Genomic DNA, 22,780 nt, shown 5'->3' with positions numbered 1-22,780 from the left:
TTCTATTGAAAAGTTTGCATTTTTTTACTTAGTTTCCCAAATCACAATGGAAAATGTTCAGAAATGTTAATATTCTTGATTACCAGAAACTCTAGCTCTACTGTTCTGTTAAATGTCTATGTAGTGTATGGTCTTGAAAATCTCTGTGGAGTACAAACTTCTTCAGTTCTGCCATTCTTCTGCTGTTAGCCTAGGTATATGAAACCAAGCAACAAAATGCCCCATTTTCTCTCCTGCTGGTTCACATGGAGGGTGATAGCCTCCTACTATTATCAGTTACCTCAGTTGCTCATTGCCTGAGCCCTGCTCAGTGACTGTGAATATTACTAACCTGCTGCTAATCCTATCATGGATATCCATTTTTAATAAGTTCTTTTTCTTTTTGGAAAACAGTTGATAAAATATAAAAGTATTGAGATTGTTAATTTGGTTAATCAAAAATTAATAAATGCTAGAAATTATCTGATTGATAACTCACCCCTCTGAAGCATATCTGTTATTAAGTGTATTCTTTCCATAAACACCTAAAAGGAACATATAAATCCAAAGAATTAATCAGGTCATAGAATCACTTAAGTTGGAAAAGATCATCTACTCCAACTGCTAACCTAGCACTGCCAACTCTACAACTACACCCCATCCCTAAGCACCACATCTGCACATCTTTTGAAGGCTTCCAGGGATGGTGACTCAACCACGTCCTTGGGCAGCCTGTTCCAATGCTTCACAACCCTTTCAGTAAAGAAACTTTTCCTAATATACAAACTAAACCTCCCCTGGAACAACTTGAGGACATTTCCTCTTGTCTTATTGCTAGTTGCTTGGGAGAAGAGACTGACACATATCACCAGAGCTTACTTTTAGAGGGTGATAAGGTCTCTCCTGAACCTCCTTTTCTCTAGGCTAAATAACCCCAGTTTCTTCAGCCATTCCTCATAAGACTTGTTCTTCAGACTTTTCATTGGCTTTGTTGCCCTTCTTTGGACATGATCTAGCACCTCAATGTCCTTCTTGTAGTGAGGGACCCCAAACTGAACACAGTATTCAAGATACAGCTTCACCAGAGCTGAGTAAAAGGGGACAATTATTTACCTAGTCCTGCTGTCCACACTATTTCTTATACAAGCCAGGATGCCATTGGTTTTATTGGTGACCTGGGTACACTGCTGGTTCATATTCAACTATCAGCCAATTCCCCCCTGGTCTCTTTCTGCCAGGCAGCTTTCCAGCGACTCTTCTCCCAGCCTGTAGTGTTGCACTGGGCTTGTTGTGCCCCAGGTGCGGGACCTGGTATTTGGCCTCAGACCATCAATCCAGCCTATCCAGATCTCTCTACAGGGCTTTCCTGCTCTCAAGCAGATCAATACTCCTGCCCAACTTGGTGCTGTCTGCAAACTTACTAAAGGTGCAGTTGACCTCTACATTCAGATAATTAATAAAGATATTAAAGAGAACTGGCCCCGGTACTAAGCTTTGGGGTATGCCACTTGTGACCAGCTGCCAACTCTATTTCCATTCACTACAACACTTTTGACTCAGCCATCCAGCCAGTTTTTATCCAGTGAAATGACTGCCCATCCAAGCTATGAGCAGCCCGTTTCTTCGGGAGAATACTGTGGGAAATAGTGCCAAACACTTTACTAAAGTCTATGTACGCAACATCCACAGACTTTCCTTCATCCACTAAGTGGGTCACCTTGCATAGAAAGAGATCAGGTTAGTCAAACAGGACCTTCCTTTCATAAACCCATGCTGACTAGACCTGGTCACCTGTTTTTCACAGAACCACAGAATCATTTAGGTTGGAAGAGACCTCTGGGATCACCTAGTCCAACACCTGACCTAACACTAATCAGTCCCCCACTAAGCCATATCACTAAGCTTTGCATCTAAACGTCTTTTAAAGACCTCCAGGGATGGTGACTCAACTACTTCCCTGGGCAGCCCATTCCAATGCCTAACAACCCTTTCCATAAAGAAGTTCTTCCTAATATCCAACCTAAATCTCTCCTGGCACAACTTTAGCCCATTCCCCCTCATCCTATCCCTGGGCACATGGGAGAATATACCAACCCTCACCTCATTACAGACTTCTTTAAGGTACCTGTAGAGAGCAATAAGGTTGCCCCTACACCTCCTCTTCTCCAGGCTAAACAATCCCAGCTCCCTCAGCCACTCCTCGTAAGAGTTGTTCTTCAAACCCCTCACCAGCTTCGTTGCCCTTCTCTGGACATACTTGATCACCTCAATGTCCTTCCCAAACTAGACTGGGACAAAGAGACAACACTCGAGGTGCAGCCTCACCAGAGCTGAGTACAGGGGGACAATCACTTCCCTAGTCCTGCTGGCCACACTGTAGAACACAGAATCACAGAATCTCAGAGTCATAGAAAGGCTTGGACTGGAAGGGACCTTAAAAATCATTTAGTTCCACACACTCCACCTCTTCCATGGGCAGGGATGCCACCCACTAGATCAGGTTGCCCAGGGCCTCGTCCAACCTAGTCTTGAACATCTCCAGGCAAGAGGCATCAACAACTTCGCTGGGCATCCCTGCACATAGCAGGGATGAGATTCCAGAGCAACTCTGGGTTTTAGTTAGGATGTCTTACTCACATCAGAAGCCAGAACTCTGGACTTTCTCACATGCTAGTCTGCTTTGAGTTATAGTATATATATAGCACACCCTCTAACATCCATGATTTTAAAGGGGGTGGTACAATGGCTCCAAAAAGCTTTAACCTGTAACTAAATAATTGACCTCATGTTTGTCTTTGGCAACCAGCAGATGAACAAATGGCTCACTAAAGTTAAAGACTATCTTCTAGTTGCTACATCCCATGACAATAAAAAAGAAGGGGAAAGTTCAACCTTCATTGGGTTTCCTTTCTGTTGGGAAGATGACCATACAAGAAAGGTTGTGTTCAGTGTTTGTATCGTCATCTGTGGTACCAAAACAGAGCCTAATCAGAGCTGAATCTTTCGTGTTTGTCAACAAATACACCATGTTACTATGCACACTAATAACTATATATTTTTTATTATGATTATTTTCCCAGATTCTGCTTGTCTCCAATGGAGGGAAGTTTATGAAAAAGACACTGATTGGGGAAGCTTATATCTGGCTTGACAAAGTGGATCTAAGGAAAAGAATAGTAAACTGGCACAAACTGTTGGTCAGCTCTACACAAGCACACTGAGCAGAGCTGTCTGCTTGAGGCACAAAACCTTCAGTGTCTGCTATAAACAGCATCACTCCAAGACTACAGTTTGATATCATTGTATTTAGCTAGTCTTTCAGAATACAAAGTAGAAAAGAGCAGTCTCTGGACTACGTAGTACACTTAAATGAGGGCTAGTACACTTGTTTTGCTGTAAGAAACAGCAAAGAAAAAAAAAAAAAAAAAAAAAAAAAAACACAACAAAAAAACACACCACCAACAAAACAAACCACCAACAAAATGAGCCCAGAAGTTAAAGTGAGGCTGTTTGAAATGAAGACTGCTATGAGGGCTCTCTGTTGTTGGACTCTTTGTGAAGAGAGTAACTGTGAAGGAAATAATGAAGACTGAAAGGCAGGTATTAATGCAGAGTTCATCTGCAGCTGGAGGTAGTGTGATGGAAAGAGCAGTCTGGTTTCCTGTGCAACCAGAAGGAGATCATTTTATGCAAAAGCACCTGTGGTGACTGACTTTCCAAATCTCACTTATCAGAAGTGCAAACTTGTTTGTCTGCATTTTAAGATCTCTGATAATTTCCTGTAGTGAGATTATGCCACTTGACACAAACTGTGAGGTGTTTGTAAGAGTGGTAATGTTATTTTATGTTACTTCTTTCCTTTTTTCTTTTTCCTTTAAGTACTATGTTGTGGAGAATTATAGCCAATTGTTTCATATGTTTCTGTATATTAATTGATATAAACCACTGTCCTAGAATGTAATGGAAACAAAACAAAACAAAACAAAACAAAAACTATACGAATGGTCTATAATTTGGGATGTGGTTTTAAAGAGAAATGTCAAGATGTAAAATGGCATACATCAGGAAGAAAAAATCTTGTTTTGATGTCAGTGTCACTGTACTTCACCTTACCTTTTGAATCAGCAGCTTTAACAAAGTTTGGAATTGAGGAGATTTAAGCACTGGGGACTAGCACAACTATTCCAAGTAGTTATTCTATTTTTCAGCAATCAGTCTTATTCCAAACCTGTACATAGATAATGAACTCTAGACTATCCTGTAGGCACTTTGGAGCAGTAGACCCACTGTGCCTCAACAACGCCTCAAATCTAAGGAAAGGGATACAAGGACAGTTACTGCCTGGAAGCTCTTGCATTAAGGAGAGTTGAGAATATCCTATTACTATCTCAGGTGAATGTCTGAGTACTGAGTTATGAAAGAAGTAAATAGGAAGGTAACTTGCAACACTTAAGACTATCAACACTTCCACAGTCAAAGTCCTGTTTTCAGGGGTTTGCAACTGAGCAGTTAGCTCTCTTTGGACAAAAACTATTGCATGGGATGGTTTAGTCTATGTGTTACATTTTCCTTCTTACCATTTCTGAAGAAGAAAGGAGAGCTTTTTTCTTACGTTCCTGAAACTGTAGCATTTAAAAAACAAAAACAAACAAGCAAACAAACAAACAAAAATAGATTCAATATACTGTTATCTCCCTTGTTACCCTCGTTACTCAGAAGTCAGTTAATATTTCACAGTTCATTAGAAAGTGATTTCCCTTGAAATATTACCTCATGACCTTTGCATATTTAAAAAGAAAATTACCTAAATTCTGCACTTCAGTCTTTTGTTTTTCTTGACCAATAAGGACATTTCACGAATCATTTAATGTATGTCTTCATATGTTTTCTGAACATTATTATATGTAGCACACTTCCACAGTTTGTACAAGACCAATTGAAAATATTATTTTGGAAAATAATATATACTTAAACAAGGGAAAAATAAGGCTCAACTCATTCAGAAGTGTGGCCACAAAAAAGCCACACTAATCTGGAGACACTTCTTCACATACAGTTTTTGATTTATCTTTACCAGCTTAACAGCATCAAAAAGGAAGATGAGAAGAAATGGAAAATTTTAAGGATACACACACCAAGAAAACTGCGATTAACTTGTTCATAATCCTCTGGTAGCCTGCTTGACTTGCAAGCAGAACAGTCATATCTAAACTTTATGTGATAACTTGAAAACACAACATCACTGACAGTGGAATTGGGATGTGTACTTTAATGTTGAATTTTATGCTTTCACCAATATATGTATACCCTACCTCTCATATATTTTAAAACAGTCATCTGGAGTTATTGTAAACATCCTACATGTTTTGATGTTGTGTATGTTTTTATAAGATGATAAATACTTAAAAGAAAAAAAAATCCCCAATCAAACCAAAAATTCATATGTGGATATATTTGATGTGTTGCTCTTTTGGTGGGTTATTTTGCATTACTGATGGCTATAGTGTAGGATTATTTTTTGTTTGTTTGTTTGCTTTGTTTTGCTTTAAAAAAAAAACAGTCCAGTTTCAATTACTGTGTGAAGTACAAGCCATGAGGTGTGCAATTTTGTGCAAACTGCTGGTAATTTTGTTCTTGCTAAGATTTATTATAAAGACAGAAAGTCATTCTGGTAGTTGCTATGGAGATTTCCAGCAGGAATGAGCACTATCTCGCTGCCTTACTGGGAAGCCTGTAATCATCACTCTTAATTGAGAAAGCAGACCGGCATGCTTTGCTCTCACACACATACAAATGTGGCAAATATTTTTATAAAGTAGTTGTGTTGGTTGGTATAGCTGTGGCTGTATGGAACAACTACCTTTGCCTGCTAAGCAGCTGTCAGCAACTGGTTTAATTCAAGCATTATTAATTCTATGAATAATACACAATATGTTGCTGGATTTTGAAATGGTAGTTTTGGATTCCCATCATGAAAAGCAAAGGAATGAGGCACTGCCTCAGCCAGATGCAGCAAGGATAGGGCTCTTTTGATGTCGCATAGGACAGGCTAGTGATAGACCTGGGCCTACACACTCTCTCTTTTCTGAGGCAGCATCATTCAGTGGTCAGAGGATGCTTTCAAATTGTGCCAAGTTCCTTTTTTTGACCAAATTTCTAGGTTGTACTGGAATCACACTATGCAACACAGATTCATGTTTGAATGCTTTTTTTTCCTTTTTTCTTGTTTTATGAATGAAGTCAGGAAAAACTCTCTTGTGACAATGTTTTTTAAAAAATATCAAACAAGGACTATTAGTATTTTTTTACTTTTTTGTATATATCTTAGTATATTTTTTTCACTTTTTTTCTCATTATTTTTTGTTTCTGTTATCTGGCCAAAAATGCTTAGATGTGGCAAGAGCTTTTATCATTTCTGAGTGATTGATTATTAATGAGTTCGCACATTTCTATAGTCGTTTCAAAGATGCATATTGCAGGGAGGCAATAGCAGAGGTATTTAAACTTTTTATTCATAAATCTGCTGAGTCGACAGAGATTGAAGCTGCTTCTTTGTTCAAGCCCTTGTATAGTGGAAACAAATGAAAAATGAGCAGAAGCACAGTGTGTGTGTTTACAAATGACAGGGATTTCTAATGTTATCATTATTATTATGCATAACATAAGCAGCAAACACTTTTTTTTTTTTCCAGGTTAAAACTAGACATGAGAGTTTCTATGATGAATGTTGAGCTAGTTCTTTATCATTACACTCTAAAGGGATAGTATCCAGGGGCAATGAGTGCTGCTTCTTTATTATTATCCACATTTTTACATTGCATGGATGTAGTGTGGAAGAAACACAAACCCAATCCAAACCAGCTGAAGTCAATAACAATAGTTCTGTTGACTTAAACTGGCTTTAAATCAAGACCTATGAAATATTTGAGTTATTTTTCTGGATGCTGGGTGTTTGCATGGTTAGGCTGTGGGAAATGGTAGCTGGTAACCAGCTGATATTGATTCTTACTTTGAGGATGATGATGAAGAAAAAGAAGACATCTATTATATTGTATGCTAGTGTGTGCCCAATAGAGATTATTTAATTAGGATTTAGTTTCATGGAGATATCATAAAGATGTTAATAGTATTTTTTTAAATTATTATTTGAATCATAACTGACACTATTTTTAAGTACTTTATTTTCATTGCTACAATGCTGAATGTCCCAAATTCCATTATTTGAGTATATATCTAGATATGTACATACATATGTGAATAACAGAGAAAATTTGCATTTGTGTGAGTGTAACTTATAAAGGTAATGAAATGGAGAGGAAATTTTGTGTAAGTATCCACATACATTATATTTAAACCCTATTCCTCCATGCCTTGTGATTTTTTAATACACCTGGCATGTAGGATCTGTTGCTCTTTAAGAATACATGCTGCCTTTAGAAGGAAAACAGATGGAATAGGCAAATCCGGATACTCTCTCTTTAACTCATAAAAAGCATTTTGATGTTTTCTACATGTTTTGGTTTATTATTTTAAAAATGTTAATAAGCAGATATGCTGATGAGCTCAAAAGTTATATTATATATAGATATCCATAACTCTAAATAGAAGATTTGAAAGAAAGTTGTTTTCTTAATTTGTTACCCTGTAAATAAGTACACATTTTTGTAAAACAATCTGAGTTTAAATTATTAGCTCCTTCTGACATCCAAGCATGTGAATGTGTCCTTATTTGATTGTATCTTATAGATGTTCAGTGATGTGCTCAGGTGCTCAACAATGGCTGACTAATGTGTGTGCTGTCATGCTACAGACAATGTGTACAGCATACCCAGTGTTTAAAAAAATCCAAAAACACACAAAAAAATCACAAAAACACACACAAAAAAAAAGATTATTCCTTGAAGAAATGTAATGTTTCCACAGTGAATGTTGCATGCATAGATAGCAGTTTGTTAAAATTCATTTTGTTTTGATTTTTCTTTTTTATTTTGCTTCCAGATTCATCAGACAAAAACAAAAACAAAACAAAAAAAAACAAAACAGGCTTGTTCTAAAGGTTGTAAAAACTGAAACAAAAGTAGTATGAGAATTGTACAAAAATGCTTGTAAATCTGTCTCAGTTTTCACTTTATGTATAAATCCATGTCATGTTTTTGTGATTGACAAGATGTATCTTGAGAAATTATGCAAATTGTGCTGTATAAAGGCTGTTACTTCAGTCTGACAAATAAATATTTAAAATATCTGCTTTGGTTTATTTTCTCTAATTAGCATAAAAATCTATTTTGCTGATTCGAATTTCCCATTTGTTGACTACAATATTTTTATCATAATGCCGCACATACTACCTGTATTCATCTGCCGTTCCTATTTTAGCACCAGCTCACCTCCCAGGGTAACTGCACCTCCACTAGTGTCCCACATTTCATTTTTAAACAAGGAATGGTTAATTCTTCCAATCCTTTCTGCAAACATGTCAGAACCAGAATGACATATCAGAACCACATGCAGCTTTTTGATATCTTCACCCAGATTCACCTGTGGCTTCCTGTACAGAGAACAAATAAAAGTACTGATATCAGCACAGTTACAGGAATATACAGAGTTTTGCCTCCTCACTAAGAAGAAAAGGTGAATTGAAAATGTGGCCCAACTCTGCACATTTTAAGTACCCAGGTAGTAAGTATTAAAGGTAGTATTGGCTACCTCTTTCTGAGGAAACATTCATGGCTATGACCAATGCTTAACCCTACACTGTGGAAATGCTTAGAAAAACTTCACAAGACAGAAAGATAGTTGAAATTAGCTGCCATGGAAGCTGTAGGTTTAGTCGAATGTAGCTCCAGGAAACTGTAGATTACAGAAAGAAAATTCAAATATCCTTTCATACACACATAGAGAATGATTAAATAATATGCTTCTTTCTAAATAATTAATAATGTTTAAAAAAGAATGTATGTTAGTTCAGTCAAAACATTCAGCATAGTGCAGAGAATTCATGAAATAATATTTTCTTACTGTTCTATTGCAGGGTTCAAGCTAGCAGTTATACATGGTATAGGATGGAAAATGGGGAATCAGGCAATTCATGGAATATTTTTTAAAATATAGGTTGAAATCAAAGCTTGTGTTGAGAGAAGTCACTGAAAAATATGGAGATTCATATTGGCATTTTGGTCCTTAAAACAGTTCCTCCATTCTCAAATACTGAAATCAAATATCACATTGATACTGAGTTCATAGCATGATAAATAACAGTCTCATGCTACAAACTGTAATAACTGAGAGGCCGGGCTGCCCCCTTGCAGCATTGCCCAGCATTGCAACTACATTTCACAGACTGATTTCACATTGCTAGAACTGCTTGAAGAGATACTTGCAGCTTTTAATTTTGTATTTTTTAAATCAAAGTAAGTCTTACTTGTCCCCAACTTTTATAGTGCAGTCACATGTCAGAGACATCTGCATCTCTACTCAGTCCACTTTTATTTTCGTTGTTCCTTCCCTTTAGGGCTTTGTTCTTAAGCTCTCTCTTTTAACAGATTTTACAGATTTGTCTACTCAGCACAATTTTTTATTTGCATATATTAGTAACTCAAGCATGTCTAAGCATAAGAACTTGTTGACTTGTACTTACAAATTATTAAAACAGTCCTCAGAAACAAAGACTTCCAGGCACATTGTCCTGGCCAAGAATCCCTGCATACTTCAGGAGGTCTCTGCAAGACTTTTCTTTCCAGGGACCTAAGAACTTGAGGCCTAACAGTTCTTACTGCTCCCCAGCAATGCCAACTTGTGAAACAGTGTCCAACCCACCAGAACTCTGCAAATTCTTTAATTTTCTGCTTCCTTCGGGAGGCCAAACTCTCAGTGTCTCTAACAAGAACATGACAGCAAATATATTTTCATGGCCATCTGTAGATGTGAATTAGAAATTCCTTCCTTCATTCCCTTTCCTGGGAGATTTTCCTGACAACCTTATGCAGAAAGAGCACCATGAATTTCTTGTAACCCTGCTTTACAAGGACTCAAAGTTCCACAAAATTTAAGTCTATTCTACCGGCCATTTAAGATATTTATGAATTCACATCATAAAATAACCGCAATAATGTAATAAAAAGTATTATCAGAGATTTCTCCAGCTCTGTAACACCAGAATTTACCACTTTTAAGCAGAAAAATAAATCTAAACAACTAAATATATAGGGGTGGTTGGCTGATTTATCTATATTAGTAGCTAAAACAGTATGATAGTTTGCAGACTAGGACTAAGACACCGGAGGTCCAACAGAAGAAGGCTAATTTCTAGTTTGGACAGGTTTACATTTGGACAGGCTGCTTGGACATTTTCCTGTGGTTACCATTTTAGAGTGGCTACTTCTATGTCTCTTCTGAAGAAGCTAGTATTGCTTGGTCCTACAGCAGTCCACTTACTGTGTCAAGATTTTTAAGTGATATGTCAGATAAATTTTTTGTACACATGAAAAATACAAAATGAAACCTTTTTCAGCGTAGACTGTCAAATCTCAGCCAGTCCCTGGTATCAGAATTTCAGTGTCCACAAATGTGATAAAAACCAAAGTCACTGCCAGCAAAGTCGGGGCTCCAGAAAATACATGTATACTGGTCAGTAGGGCTTTTACTGCTCAGAAAGGTCTTGACAGTCTGGAGAAATGGACAGTGTGAATAGCATGCCCTTATAATAAAGAAAGTTAACAGGATAATAGTATGTATAGGAAGTTAATAGGATGTATTATCATGAATGCAAACAGCAGGTCCCAAAGGTGTTATTTAGCACCTGTGATAATTGACTGTATTACGTGTAGATTTAGGCTTTCCAGCAGAAGACATTGGTGTCCCTGAGTAAGGCCAATGGACTCTTCTTGAAAGTACACAGCAATACGAGAAGAGTCGCCAGAAAACAAGTTGCCATGAGAAATTCTATTCAGGTGTTTGGAAAAAAAAATAATAATCACAGTGAGGGTAATCAAATGCTAGAAGAGGTTGCAAACAGAGGTAGTCCCTCTTTGGACATATTCAAAACAGGTAAACAGGTAAACAAGTCCCTTAATACATGTGGACTTGCTTTGAGCAAGGGACAGGGAATTTGACTAGATAACCTGTCACTGTCCCTTTCAAACCAAACTACTCTCTATGGCTCCAGAGTTAACGTAATAGAAAGAAATTACATCATTCTACTATCACTTAATTTTTCAATTATTTTAAGAGAAGGACAGTGTCTCTGGCTTCACGGATGTCAGACTCAACAATATACGTTATATTTTAGTTAGATTAATCACCAGGGTTTATTTGTTTTTGTGAAATGAAGTGCTTTTGTACAAAGACAGTAAGCAGTGTTCCGTTTTTAGCAGCAGGGCAATTCTCTTGAGTGAAACTCAGTGTTGACCAATATAAATCTTTTATATCATACTGATCTACCTATCATATTCAGTCAGATATTATCATATCCCAGGGTGCATCAAGCACAGCATTACTAGCTGGTTGAGAGAAGTGCTTGTCCCACTCTATTCTGCAATTGTGCAGCCTCACCTCAAGTATTGTGTGCAGTCTGGGGCACCACAGTATAGGAAAGACAAAAAACACGTCTAGAGAGCATCCTAAAGAAATCTGCAAAGATGCTAAAGGGTCCAGGGGGTGATATTTATGAGCAGTAGATGCAGTCACTTGGATTGTTCAGCCTAGAGAAGAGGAGACTGAGGGGAGGCCTCATGGTGGCCTACAGCTTCCTCATAAGGGCAGCGGAGGGGCAGGCGCTGAGCTCTGCTCTCTGGGGACAGCAACAGGACCCAAGAGAATGGCATAAAGCTGGGACAGGGGATGGTCAGGCTGGGTGTTAGGAAAATGTTCTACACCAAGAGGGTGGTCAGACACTGGAACAGTCTCCCTAGGAAAGTGGACATAGCACTGAGCCTGCCAGAATTCAAGAATTGTTTGGACAACACTCTCAGACATATTTTTGGGTGGTCCTTTGTGGAGCCAGGAGCTGGACTTAATGATCCTTGTGGATCTCTTCCAACCCAGGATATTCTATGATTCTATGATTCTATAAAGCCTGTTTACTAAACTGCCTTTGCCAGCTGCAATACAAAAATGTACTCCAGTTTTAAAGTTAACTACTCTACCATTGGTCTTTAATTTTTCTGGTCAATTGGGAAAAGAACAGAAAGTAATGAGGTGAGACACGATCAGGAGAAAAATGTTTTACCTGACTCATGAAGACCAAAACTATATATGCTTTCCCACTGGCTGCAATGGTGGCCCAAATGTTCCACCTGTACTTGTAAATAAAGCAGTGACAGGAGTCACCCTTCTCCTTGTAAGCTAACTGTGATGAATTTAAAAACAAGTAACTCACAAAATCAGCTGTTGAGAGCAGTCTTTGACATCAGGTGTGTGTGTGCCACTTGATAGTTCAGACCTATGTCAAGGAATGTGTTAGTAAAAAAATGATATGGACAGTTGCCAGCCCATAATCCAGTCTCTATCCTGTGGGGTTTATCTGATTTTAAAGACATAGCCAAGTTCTATAGGTGGCATGGATCCACAAACAAGCAAAAGAAGGGAAAACAGCAAACTCAAAGGACCCGAATGCTAATGGGCTGGGTGGTAGAATCACTAGCCTGCATAGTTCTGGGAAATTTACCTCTTGGATATCTGGCTGCTCAGTGTCTCAGCTTCAAAAGGATTATTTACACAAAAATATTTTAACAAGAGGGACATCAGAATCATGTTTCACTCAGTCTGCTCTGAACTACGGCACTATGAAATTTAAAAAAAAAAAAAAAAGCAACAACAACAACAAACAGAACGTCTATTCATATTCAGTAGGAAAGAAGAGACCTTCAGAAATTAGGTTTCATTTCACAAAGAATTTAGTTGCTGAAATATTTGTGCCTCAAAACTAATTTACTTTGTTTTGTGCCAGAATAGGGTCAGGCTTCCGTGCAGGACTTTAGCAGGGGAAAGATGCACAGATCCTTGTTGCTGCATGGCACTACATTTCTACTCTTTTTACCTCTTTCTAGCACAAGAAGCTCTATAACAAACAAACAAACAAACACACAAAAAGACAGAGGAACAAGACAATCACCTATAAGTGGGATGCAAAAGTCAAGTAGACAAAGAAGGTCTGAAATACTGTGTTGAAAGTGGAAGAGGACTAGTCCAGGACCTAAAATGCCCATTGTCCTCTTTCTATGAGAGGAGGTACAACACTTCAGCAGTGACAGTAACACAGCTACTGGCATGATGTTCAGTACTCCAGACTTTTCTAAAAATGGTCTGTCCACTGGATCATGATTCTACCTGCTATTATTCACAGAAAGTCCTTGATTGATTTTTCTAATCAACTGCTGGAAATACTATAATTCATTCTTAAATTAATTTCTGAGTTTATTACATCAAAATTTTCTTGAGAATAATAATAATAATAAAAAAGTGGTGGTTTGATTTAATAATTTGGGTCACCAATTCATCATATGAACATGAAAAATTCTATTAAATTGAAGATTTAAGGGATTCACAGAGGATTTGGAACAAACACTCACTGCTAATCCTATAAGTAGGAGCAACATCTACCACATCTCCCACTCAGCATCAGAAAATGACAGAGTACTGCTAATGCACAAAGATGTAAAGTTCTTCTCCAAATAACTCTCCAGAGTTAAACACTGATTTTTTATGAAGTATAGCTAAAACAAATGCTATAAATATAAAGCAGGAAAGAACAAAATACCATCCATGAGATGCTTTAATACTCTCTTCAAGCAACAAATACTGTGGAGATAAAGGTGGTAGAGAACTGTTTCCATATCTAATTCAAGATAAATTTTCTGAGACTTAAATTTTCATACTGCCATTCCAAATTATAGAGGAAACCAAATTTGATACTTTTAGACTTTATTATGCTCCTGAAACATGTCATTTGAAAACAAGGTCCTAGGACGCTTAGAAATGGCTGCACAGTTTTGAATATATAAGGGAAGCGCTGATTTTTAGTCAGTTGCATTTTAAGACTTACCAAGAAAATCCAAGTGGTTATACAAACTTTTTTTTTTTTTTCCATGCTTTCTACAGAAACTAGGGAAGTGCTATTCCTTCTCTTCTGCAGATGGAGAAATTGAGGCATAAGTCTCTTTTCAAGGCTCTTCACTGTTTCGTGACTTTCTCATATTTCTTCTGCAAATTATGGGCCTTACTCAGTCCTCTCCTCTAAGAGGAAATGAAATAATAGAAAACCTAATTTCAACACTATATTCTGAAAGTCAGATTAATAAAAACTGGAATATTTTCTTGTTTCTAATGAGAGGAGGACAGAAAGGAAACTCCAACGAAGCACTCACATTGGTAGAAAGTGCCTGGAGCTTGCATGCTGTCTTTGAAGCAGAGTCAGGCTGAAAACATCTGGGTAACTGCTCAGACCCCTTTTCAAGTCTCCGCTCTAATTGACAATGGTAATAACAGGTTCATTTTGGTCAATGGCTTTGAGAATTCAGACAAGCTTTTACAACCTGGAGGCATTTCATTCCTGCTTCATCCTGGGCATTCAGAAGTTGGAATGAAAAGAAAAAAGCTACTTGAAAGCTAAAGCTAAGTTTTATTCTGATAGTATTATATTCTGTTCTTAATCTCGTCCAGCATGACTTAAGGGCATGGTAGAATCTTTTTTTTTTTTTTTTTTTTTAATATATTATAGCTAGAGTGACACAGGCATGCAAAGTTTTGAAAAGCTTTCTTACCAGAGTTCATTTGATGTCATCTTAGTTCAGGGAATATTGGTGGGTTTTGCACTGTTGCTCCACAAAGAGTTTTTTTCCCTCAGTTTCTGGATATGTCAGACACAGGCTGGAACTCCTCACCTGGTTCACACCTGGTCTCCCACATGCATATGATGATGGTTCCTCACCTCTTTAGTTTCCATTAACTTTATATTTTGGCACACGAGAACAACGCAGACACAGAGGCCTAAATAGAAGGCATTTAAATTCAGGTAAGATAAATTCCACTTTGGAAGTTGTAACTATTATCACAAAACTGCAAGCCAAAGGAACATTGCAATCTTAGGAGCAGCAGTTCTTCATGGTAAGCAGACAAGAGCAAGGAGATTTAATATGAATAAATCCTGTGCACAGTATGAAATCCTTTGTTCATGACAGATTGACTAATTGGTATTATATGATATGCATCATGCTTATTCAGGAAAAGAATCCAGAGCTCCAGACTTTTTTATTTAACATTTACTCACAAAGAATGGATCCATCTAAGCTGTTCAGGACATTAAGGTAATATCAAGCTACCTGAAATGAGTCTCTATTTTGTCGTTTTACTAAAAGTACAAGCTCTTTTTGATAAGTACTGTATATGTTTTCAATTATTTTTAACATATTTCAAGTCACATAGTATAGTAAAGACGAAAAAAAAAAAAGCACACTATGCATTCTAAAAGCTCAGAAACACAAAAATAATTTGTCATTAAAAATAAAAAAAGTTGACTTGATCTTCATCAATGATATAGACAATGGCATTGAGAGCACCCTCAGCAAGTTTGCAGATGACACCAAGCTGAGTAGTGCAGTTGATACCAAAGGAGGAGACGCTATTCAAATGGAGATTACCCTGGATGCTATTGAAAGACATTTAAAGAACAAAACAATTATCAAGCATAGTCAACAAGAATTTATTAAGGGTAAGTCCTGCCTTAGTAATTTGAGCTCCTTCTAGGATAGGTTCACCTGCTTGGTGGATGAAGCATAGTGATGGTTGTAATCTTTCTGGATTTCATGAAGGCCTTTGTTACCATCTCTCACAGCAACCTGGACAAATTGTCCAACTGTGAGATGAACATGCTCACACTACCCACAGTGATGAACTGACTGAATGGCAGAGCTCAAAGGGCCACAGTGAATGGTCTACATCTGGCTGACAGCCAGTCACAGCATAAGCAGCCAAGCAACAGAGGACATTATCCTGCTATATTTAGCTCTGGTGCTTCATCACCTTGAACATTATAGTCAGTTCTGGGCACCCTAATATAAAAATGATATTCAGGTATTTGAATGCATCCAGGGGAAGGCAACAAAGCTAATAAAAGGGTTGGAAGGAATGTTCTATGAGGAGAGGCCGAAGGCACTTAGGTTGTCTAGTTTGAAGAAGAGAAGGCTGAGAGGTGACCTCATATCACTCCACTTCCTGAAGAGGGGAAATACAGAATGAGGTGATGGTCTCTTCTGATAACCAATGATAGGACACATGGGAATGGCACAAAGCTGTGCCAGCACAGGTTCAGACTGGACATTAGAAAAAAATTCTTTACTGTTAAGGTCAAAAACTAGAACAGGATTCCCAGAGAGGTGGTTGCTATGCCATGCGTGTCAGCGTTCAGGAGACATTTGGATAATGCCATTAATAGTATGCTTTAACTTTTAGCCCTGAAGAAGTCTAGCAGTTGGTCTAGATGATCTCTGCAGGTCCCTTCCAACTGAAGTGTTGCATTGCATTGCATTACATTACATTACATTCTGTTCCATTCTGTTTCTTTCTGTTCCATTCTCATTAACCTTAGTCTCTACAACTTGTTATAATCTACACAAAGAGTGAACGTTTGAGGCCTCAGTAAAATAATATGCCCATATAGAAATTCCATATTCAATATTACCATAAGCTCTCCAAGGCAAGGTTTAATTGCATAATATAATCAGTTAAATTATGATGCAGTTCTTAGCCAAAAAAAAAAAAAAAAAAAAAAGATCATAGTGTTAATGAAGGAGCAATGTGGCGATATTCTGAAGTTTGATGTCTGTGGAAAAAAAAAAAAAAAGTGTTTCCTTGTAGTACAGAGTTATCTTAACTTTTCATAGGCAAGTCTTTTAGCATGTCCAAAATAGAAGAAATAAGTCATTGTAAAACTTGTTCTCTCTCTATATATACGTATTTAAAGTAATTAATGTCTGGAAAAAGAGCATTAAGAGGTTAAAGGGTTGAACTGATACCTTCGGTTCTATACTTTTAGTTGCTGAATGAATGCTACTATATCAAGTGAAAATAATTCAACAGTACATTTTATTTTGTTTTGTTTTATTTTATGCTATGTTATGTTATGTTATGTTATTTTGTAAAGCTCTTAAAAACACTCCTGCTATACCAGCATGAAGTAACAAGCAGCACAGTTTTTTTGCCAGGGTGACCTGCCTGCTTTTAAAATAGGTTGCATCCAAGATTACTGACTCTGGTCTGCCATACTAGTCACATTACTACATAGCAAGGTTGGAGAGAAGAACATATACACACGCATTGCCCACACACCTGCTTAAAATTCTCATTTACTTAACCTAGTTACATAGCAAAAGAGAACACACTAGAGATAACAGTTGAGCTGCAGCAGCAAAATATGTTGAATGGCAAATAGTTGCTCTTCCAGCAGAGGAGGTGGAGGGCCTGCTGCACATACCCAACAGCACTGCCCAGGTGCTGCATCCTTCTCCAGGGAGGCAGGGCTGGAGCAATCCTGTGCTCTCTCTTCTGCCTCTGCCCTTGTTCCTCTAGGGACTGTGACTTCCCTTTATCGATTCTTGTTATATATTTTTTTTTTGTTTTCATGTTCTATGGAAGTCTTAAATGTGATGAATTTTGTGTTCTCTGTTGTCTCTGCTGTGCCTAAAGAAGGTTGTATCCAGCTCTCAGGACTGCTGTGCTTCAGTGAGCAGCAGTACAGCAGCTCTGATTCATGCCCTTAGGACCTCTGATATCACAACACACTTGTACTCTTTAGGCCTCTGCTTACAGACAGGAAAAAAGGCAGTATCAGTGACATGTTTGTTTGCCTTGGAATTAAATCTAGTCAGTAATTACAAGTCTCTTGTGGATTCATACCTTTTTCCAATCATACAACAATCTAATCTTTATTTCAGTGTCTGCGATATATTTTATCTACAAGCATACAAAAGCACATCCTAAAGCCCAGTCATGCTCTGAATGGAACACATGAAGAACTATCAAATTATAACTTATATAAAATTCTAAAACAAAATATCTTCCTTCCTTCCTTCCTTCCTTCCTTCCTTCCTTTGTTTCCTTCCTTCCTTCCTTGGAAGGAAACTTAACTGGAATCTAGCTAGTTAAGAGAAAATTTCAAGAATTCATTAAATGCAAAAGTCCACAAGTCCCCCACAAGTCCAGCCCAACTGACCTCATGTGTCAGGAAGTCATCCAAAAAAATACTTTCAAAAGTGACATGCTTGTGCCTCCATAGACATTCCAGTTTTATTTGTGTGTATTCACGCTGTTGTGTTGGTACCTTCACAAGAAAACAAATGAAGACACAACATGGGCTTTTCAAAATACTTCAATAGTTTGAAAGCACCGATTTGTGAAGAACATACTTTTCACATATTTACAGATGAAAGTAAAAGTGGGTGAGAGTGGAAACTTCAGATCATATGCAGAAGTTGCTGCTTTCATTCTGATAACCAGAAAAGTAATAATAATATTTAAAAGCCATTTTTGTTTGTAGAGAAGAGATGAATTATTACCAAGATTCCTTTGCATTCTGAATTTTATTATTACATTAAAATGATATTTTGAGATCTTTGATATATTTTAAGGAAGTCTTGGAAAAACTTGTTTCAAACTTCAAAAGAATACGAAGAAAGCTGACTAGGCAACAGCCTAAAGATATGAGAATAAGGAATAAATTAGCAAATAAACTCTTTGAGGAACAAACCCTAGGGATCACATAAATCTGGAGCACTTCCCACAAATATATGGTACATTTTTTATTTAGAAAACATCACTTGAAGAAGAAGCAAATATGACTGAATCTAATGGTGATATATTATGGTGATAAATTTAGAAAACTAAAAAGCTCTATCTTAAATAATTATCTAGAAATAATAATTATTAAATATTTTGGGGGGAAAAATGTCTTATGCAGATACTACTTTTAAACTCTGCTTATTTTAAATGTTGTTTTTTATTTAGAATAAAGAGCAGATATAATCTTTTATTAGGATTTCTGAATATCAGAAGTTTTAAAGCTTCATGCTGGAATTTTGTCATTTAAAGCCTGTTGATTTTAACATAGGCAGCAGATGGCAGCAGCGAAAGCAGAATTACCCTCAGGAGTTACTCATCATGCATTCAATCAAAGTGCACATATATAGCAGGTTTGTAACTTCCAATAGAATTTAGGAAGAGAAGCAGCTCTATCTGGTGAGTCTAGGTCTTAGTTTTAAGGTAAGAGCTAAACAAAATGTAACTATATGTATATTTGCCTCAATAAAAATGCAATCAATACATGCATTTCTTGAATGTATATGTGATGTCCTGCACTAGCCCTTAATGTTTAATTTTCCGTGTTGGTGGAATTGTGGGGAGCAGCTGAGGCTGTTCAGTATTTCAGGCATGTGGAGCATGCAGGGGTCTCCTTTAAAGATATGGCTGTGCAGCTAGAATTAATGACAGGAGGAAAAAAAAATCCTGCTGAAAAATCACTAGTAATGTTTTGGAAAGGAAACATCTGTATGCAAAGTACTATTTTTAGGTGGATGGTAAGAGGCTTTCAGAAATCTGAGGAAAATATGCTTGCCTTTAAAATTAACACTACAATATTAACAACTTCTTAATGCCCTCTCTCACAGCTTTGCAAATCATGGGGCGGGGGGGACAGTAATAGTTTCTATTCTGATACCTTGCAGTGTAGGTGTACTGAAGAATTGTCTGAGGACTTCTTTTCTAGATCAGGAAGCTCTTTCATCTAGGGTGTTTGCCAGGAAGAAAGTGCGCGCTAAGGCACTATTTCTTATTCAGAGTATAGCCAGAGGAATTAAAACTTGATTAAAGTTGGCTGGAGACAATTAAGTTAGAGACAATTTACCAGCCTAGAAGTAAGCTTGTCTTCTGTCAGGTGTTAGTGAAACTACTGGAAATCTAAACAGCTTCCTAGAAGCCTAACTAAAAAGGAGAAAGAGTGTGTTAATCCAAGAATACTTACAGTGTATTACACTGAGCTCTTCCTTTACTAGTTCTGCAGTGAAGGGGCAACTCAAATAGGTGAGATGTAACCCTCATATCTCATAAAATCCAAAAAGGTAACAAGCAATCTTCCAAGAGTTTTCTTTCAATTTGTTATTAAAACTATCCTATATCTCCTTTCTATTTAGCTTTCACAAAACTGAAGATGTTGGTGCAATTGTATCATATTACAGGTAACAGACGATTAGAACGCAAGTGTCCTATTATTAAAAGGTTATCTACTTGCTTCTTCTATCAAGATGATTTCATTCATATGAAGATGTAAATTTCTACATAACCAAAATGACAGGGCATCCAATTATTTTTTTTAGGAAACTTTTGTTTAATCTCAATACTTGTATGGTGATCTGCAGTTTTATTTTGCATTATATCATTTCTACAGCTCCAAAAAGCAGTAACGCTATGTTAAAATAGGCTATTGGTGGCTACGATGTAACAAAACATTGCCAGTAACTTCTACATCCAAAAATCATTAATCAGACACCAGAAAATTAACAACTTCTAGGTATTTATGTATGTTTCTTCTTTCACCTGTAACACTTCCCCCAGAAATATAAGCAGTTAAATTACTTAAAAAAAAATTTAAATAAAAACTGGAAGAATCATAACACTGAAGAATTAATAGGATTATAGAATAATTCTGCTGGAGAAGACCTCAGCAGGTCATCTACCATTATTTGATGATGCTGTTGAGCCTAAAGCATGAAGCAAAACTCAATATTGCAGGAAAAATCATGATATTCTGTTCACATGCCAAAGCACTTTCTAATCCCACAGATAATTTTCTGTGCCTACTTATCAGTTGTGGATTAGACTCTTCCATCTTCTCATGAAGGGGGACAGAAATTCACAAAAGAAGTGAAGATGAGATCAGTCTCATTTCACAGTAAAGTTCCACTGTAACATTTTATGTGCTACAAGCAATAGCATGTATCTCTCCACCCACATACTAAAGTACAACTAATTGCTGAGCCTTTTCAAAAATGTATTAGTATTTCTGTCTCTAGTTTTTCATTTAGAAATAGCATGGGTCTCCTCCCCAACCAGCTATCACAAACAGTTGAAGATTATGGTGATTGAAATGATCTGGAGACTGAAACTATGGAGAAAGCATATAAATATCTTGTATTTGATTTACAATATATTGATTCTAAGCAAGCATTCAGTCTTGCCAGAAGATGGTGCCATAACTTCAGAAAATGTGGATTTGTGTATTAGTCAACAAGAAAGCAGAACATGCAAATTCTTTTTTAAAATAGTTACATAGCATTTTTTTAAATGAAGAGGAATTACACCCACACAGTATTGAGCCTGAATTTATTTTTCTATCTTATTGTTTTAGAGACTTTGTAAATTTCTCTTTATTCCTCACCACCAGGAAACTACTCATGAATAATTGTCATAATTCTAAATTTGATTGTCTTGACTTGGTCTGTTGTGAACTTGGTTTTGTTTATTAATTCCAGTATGAATTAAAAATTAATCTTCTACAGACAGAAGATTGATCCAAAAACCTGTTAGTTCTTATGAACTAATAATGAAAGAAACAGATATTTTGGATTGATGCATAAAAAAACATGATCAATTTGGGTCTGCAAAACTCTAAAAGACACCGCTTTGGAAAGCTTCAACCTGCTTCAGAAACTATTCTCATGTAAAGCTGGCCATGAAAAGAAAAATAAATGAAGCTGGCTTAAAAAGAAAATTTTGTACTGAGTTAGAGTAACCTCTGTGTTCTACACCTTTCCTTGTGTTTTTCATTTTATTGTTTGTTTTGGAATATGTTACCTTAAACACCTCTTACCCATATCTTTCAGAACTTCAGCTGACATAAATCAAATATAAACTAGCCAAAGATATGGCCTCTTGCATCTCTTTTAGACAGAGACCTGACATAAAAGAGAAAAAGAGGGAGGGAAGGGGAGGAAGAAATTTAATTTACATTGAATTCTGTTAGTTCCTTAATTTAGTGGAGTTGTAAATCTTTATTTTGTCAGGAAACAAGTATCCGAACTTTTTTGGATTTGACACAGGTTCCTCAATGAGAATGAGGAGACTTCTAGGATAAGTTCTTTGGTCGTGAATGGATCTTGCTAGACTGAACAAATTACTTTCTTTAAACTAAGAGACCTAGCTTGGCCACCAAATCTGTTTAAACTTAACAACAGGAGCTGTTGAACTCTCCTGTTCAACAGCTCCTGAAGTGCTGGAGCACTTCAGTGAGTCAGTCCTGGATATTCATTTTGTTCATGTGGATGGCTGGAGTCCCACCTGAGGTCAGGCCAAAAGGCTCAGCTGCCTTCTTCGCAGGTGCCAGAGGGATCCTTTTAAGACACATCTTGGGATGTCTACACTAACTGATGTCAGTTTCATAACATGCATAGGACACCAAGCTGGATACAGCATGGTCTATCTCTACCTATAAACTCAAAATATAATCAAGAATCTGTATCTTCTTTCCTTTAGAAATGACCCCATGTTCTCTGTCAGGGTTAAGGGTGAAGTGAAAACACCCAGGTGTGGGACTCTGTGTAATGTCAGTAAGAAAGGGTCAACAACAAACGAATTAAAATGATAACTGTGTTAATAAGACAATAAGAAAAAGGATATAGATAACAAATTTTACATCCTTTCTGATGCTGCGCACCCTGTATTCATGCATTATCAGTTACATCTCAGATGGATTTTTCTCATGGTGCACAGTAGAGAAAATCCCATCCATGGAGAGAAGCTCTCCTTGGTCATTTCACCT

At 37.0% G+C, this 22,780-nt stretch overlaps 1 protein-coding gene across 7 annotated transcripts in view; it reads left to right on the top strand.

The window, feature by feature from the left end:
• Positions 1–3,473, top strand: part of PCLO (piccolo presynaptic cytomatrix protein) — a 361,820-nt gene extending 358,347 nt beyond the window's left edge. For all 7 annotated transcript variants that reach the window (XM_068669948.1, XM_068669944.1, XM_068669945.1 and 4 more), the window contains one exon: positions 3,060–3,473. In XM_068669948.1, the coding sequence (XP_068526049.1) occupies positions 3,060–3,200 (141 nt within the window). In that variant the 3' untranslated portion in view covers positions 3,201–3,473. The remainder of the gene's footprint in view (positions 1–3,059) is intronic.
• Positions 3,474–22,780: the final 19,307 nt, after the last annotated feature.

This window comes from Anas acuta, chromosome 1 (assembly GCF_963932015.1).
Source record: "Anas acuta chromosome 1, bAnaAcu1.1, whole genome shotgun sequence".
Taxonomy (NCBI): Eukaryota; Metazoa; Chordata; class Aves; order Anseriformes; family Anatidae; genus Anas; species Anas acuta.
This window is presented reverse-complemented; position numbering and strand designations above follow the sequence as displayed.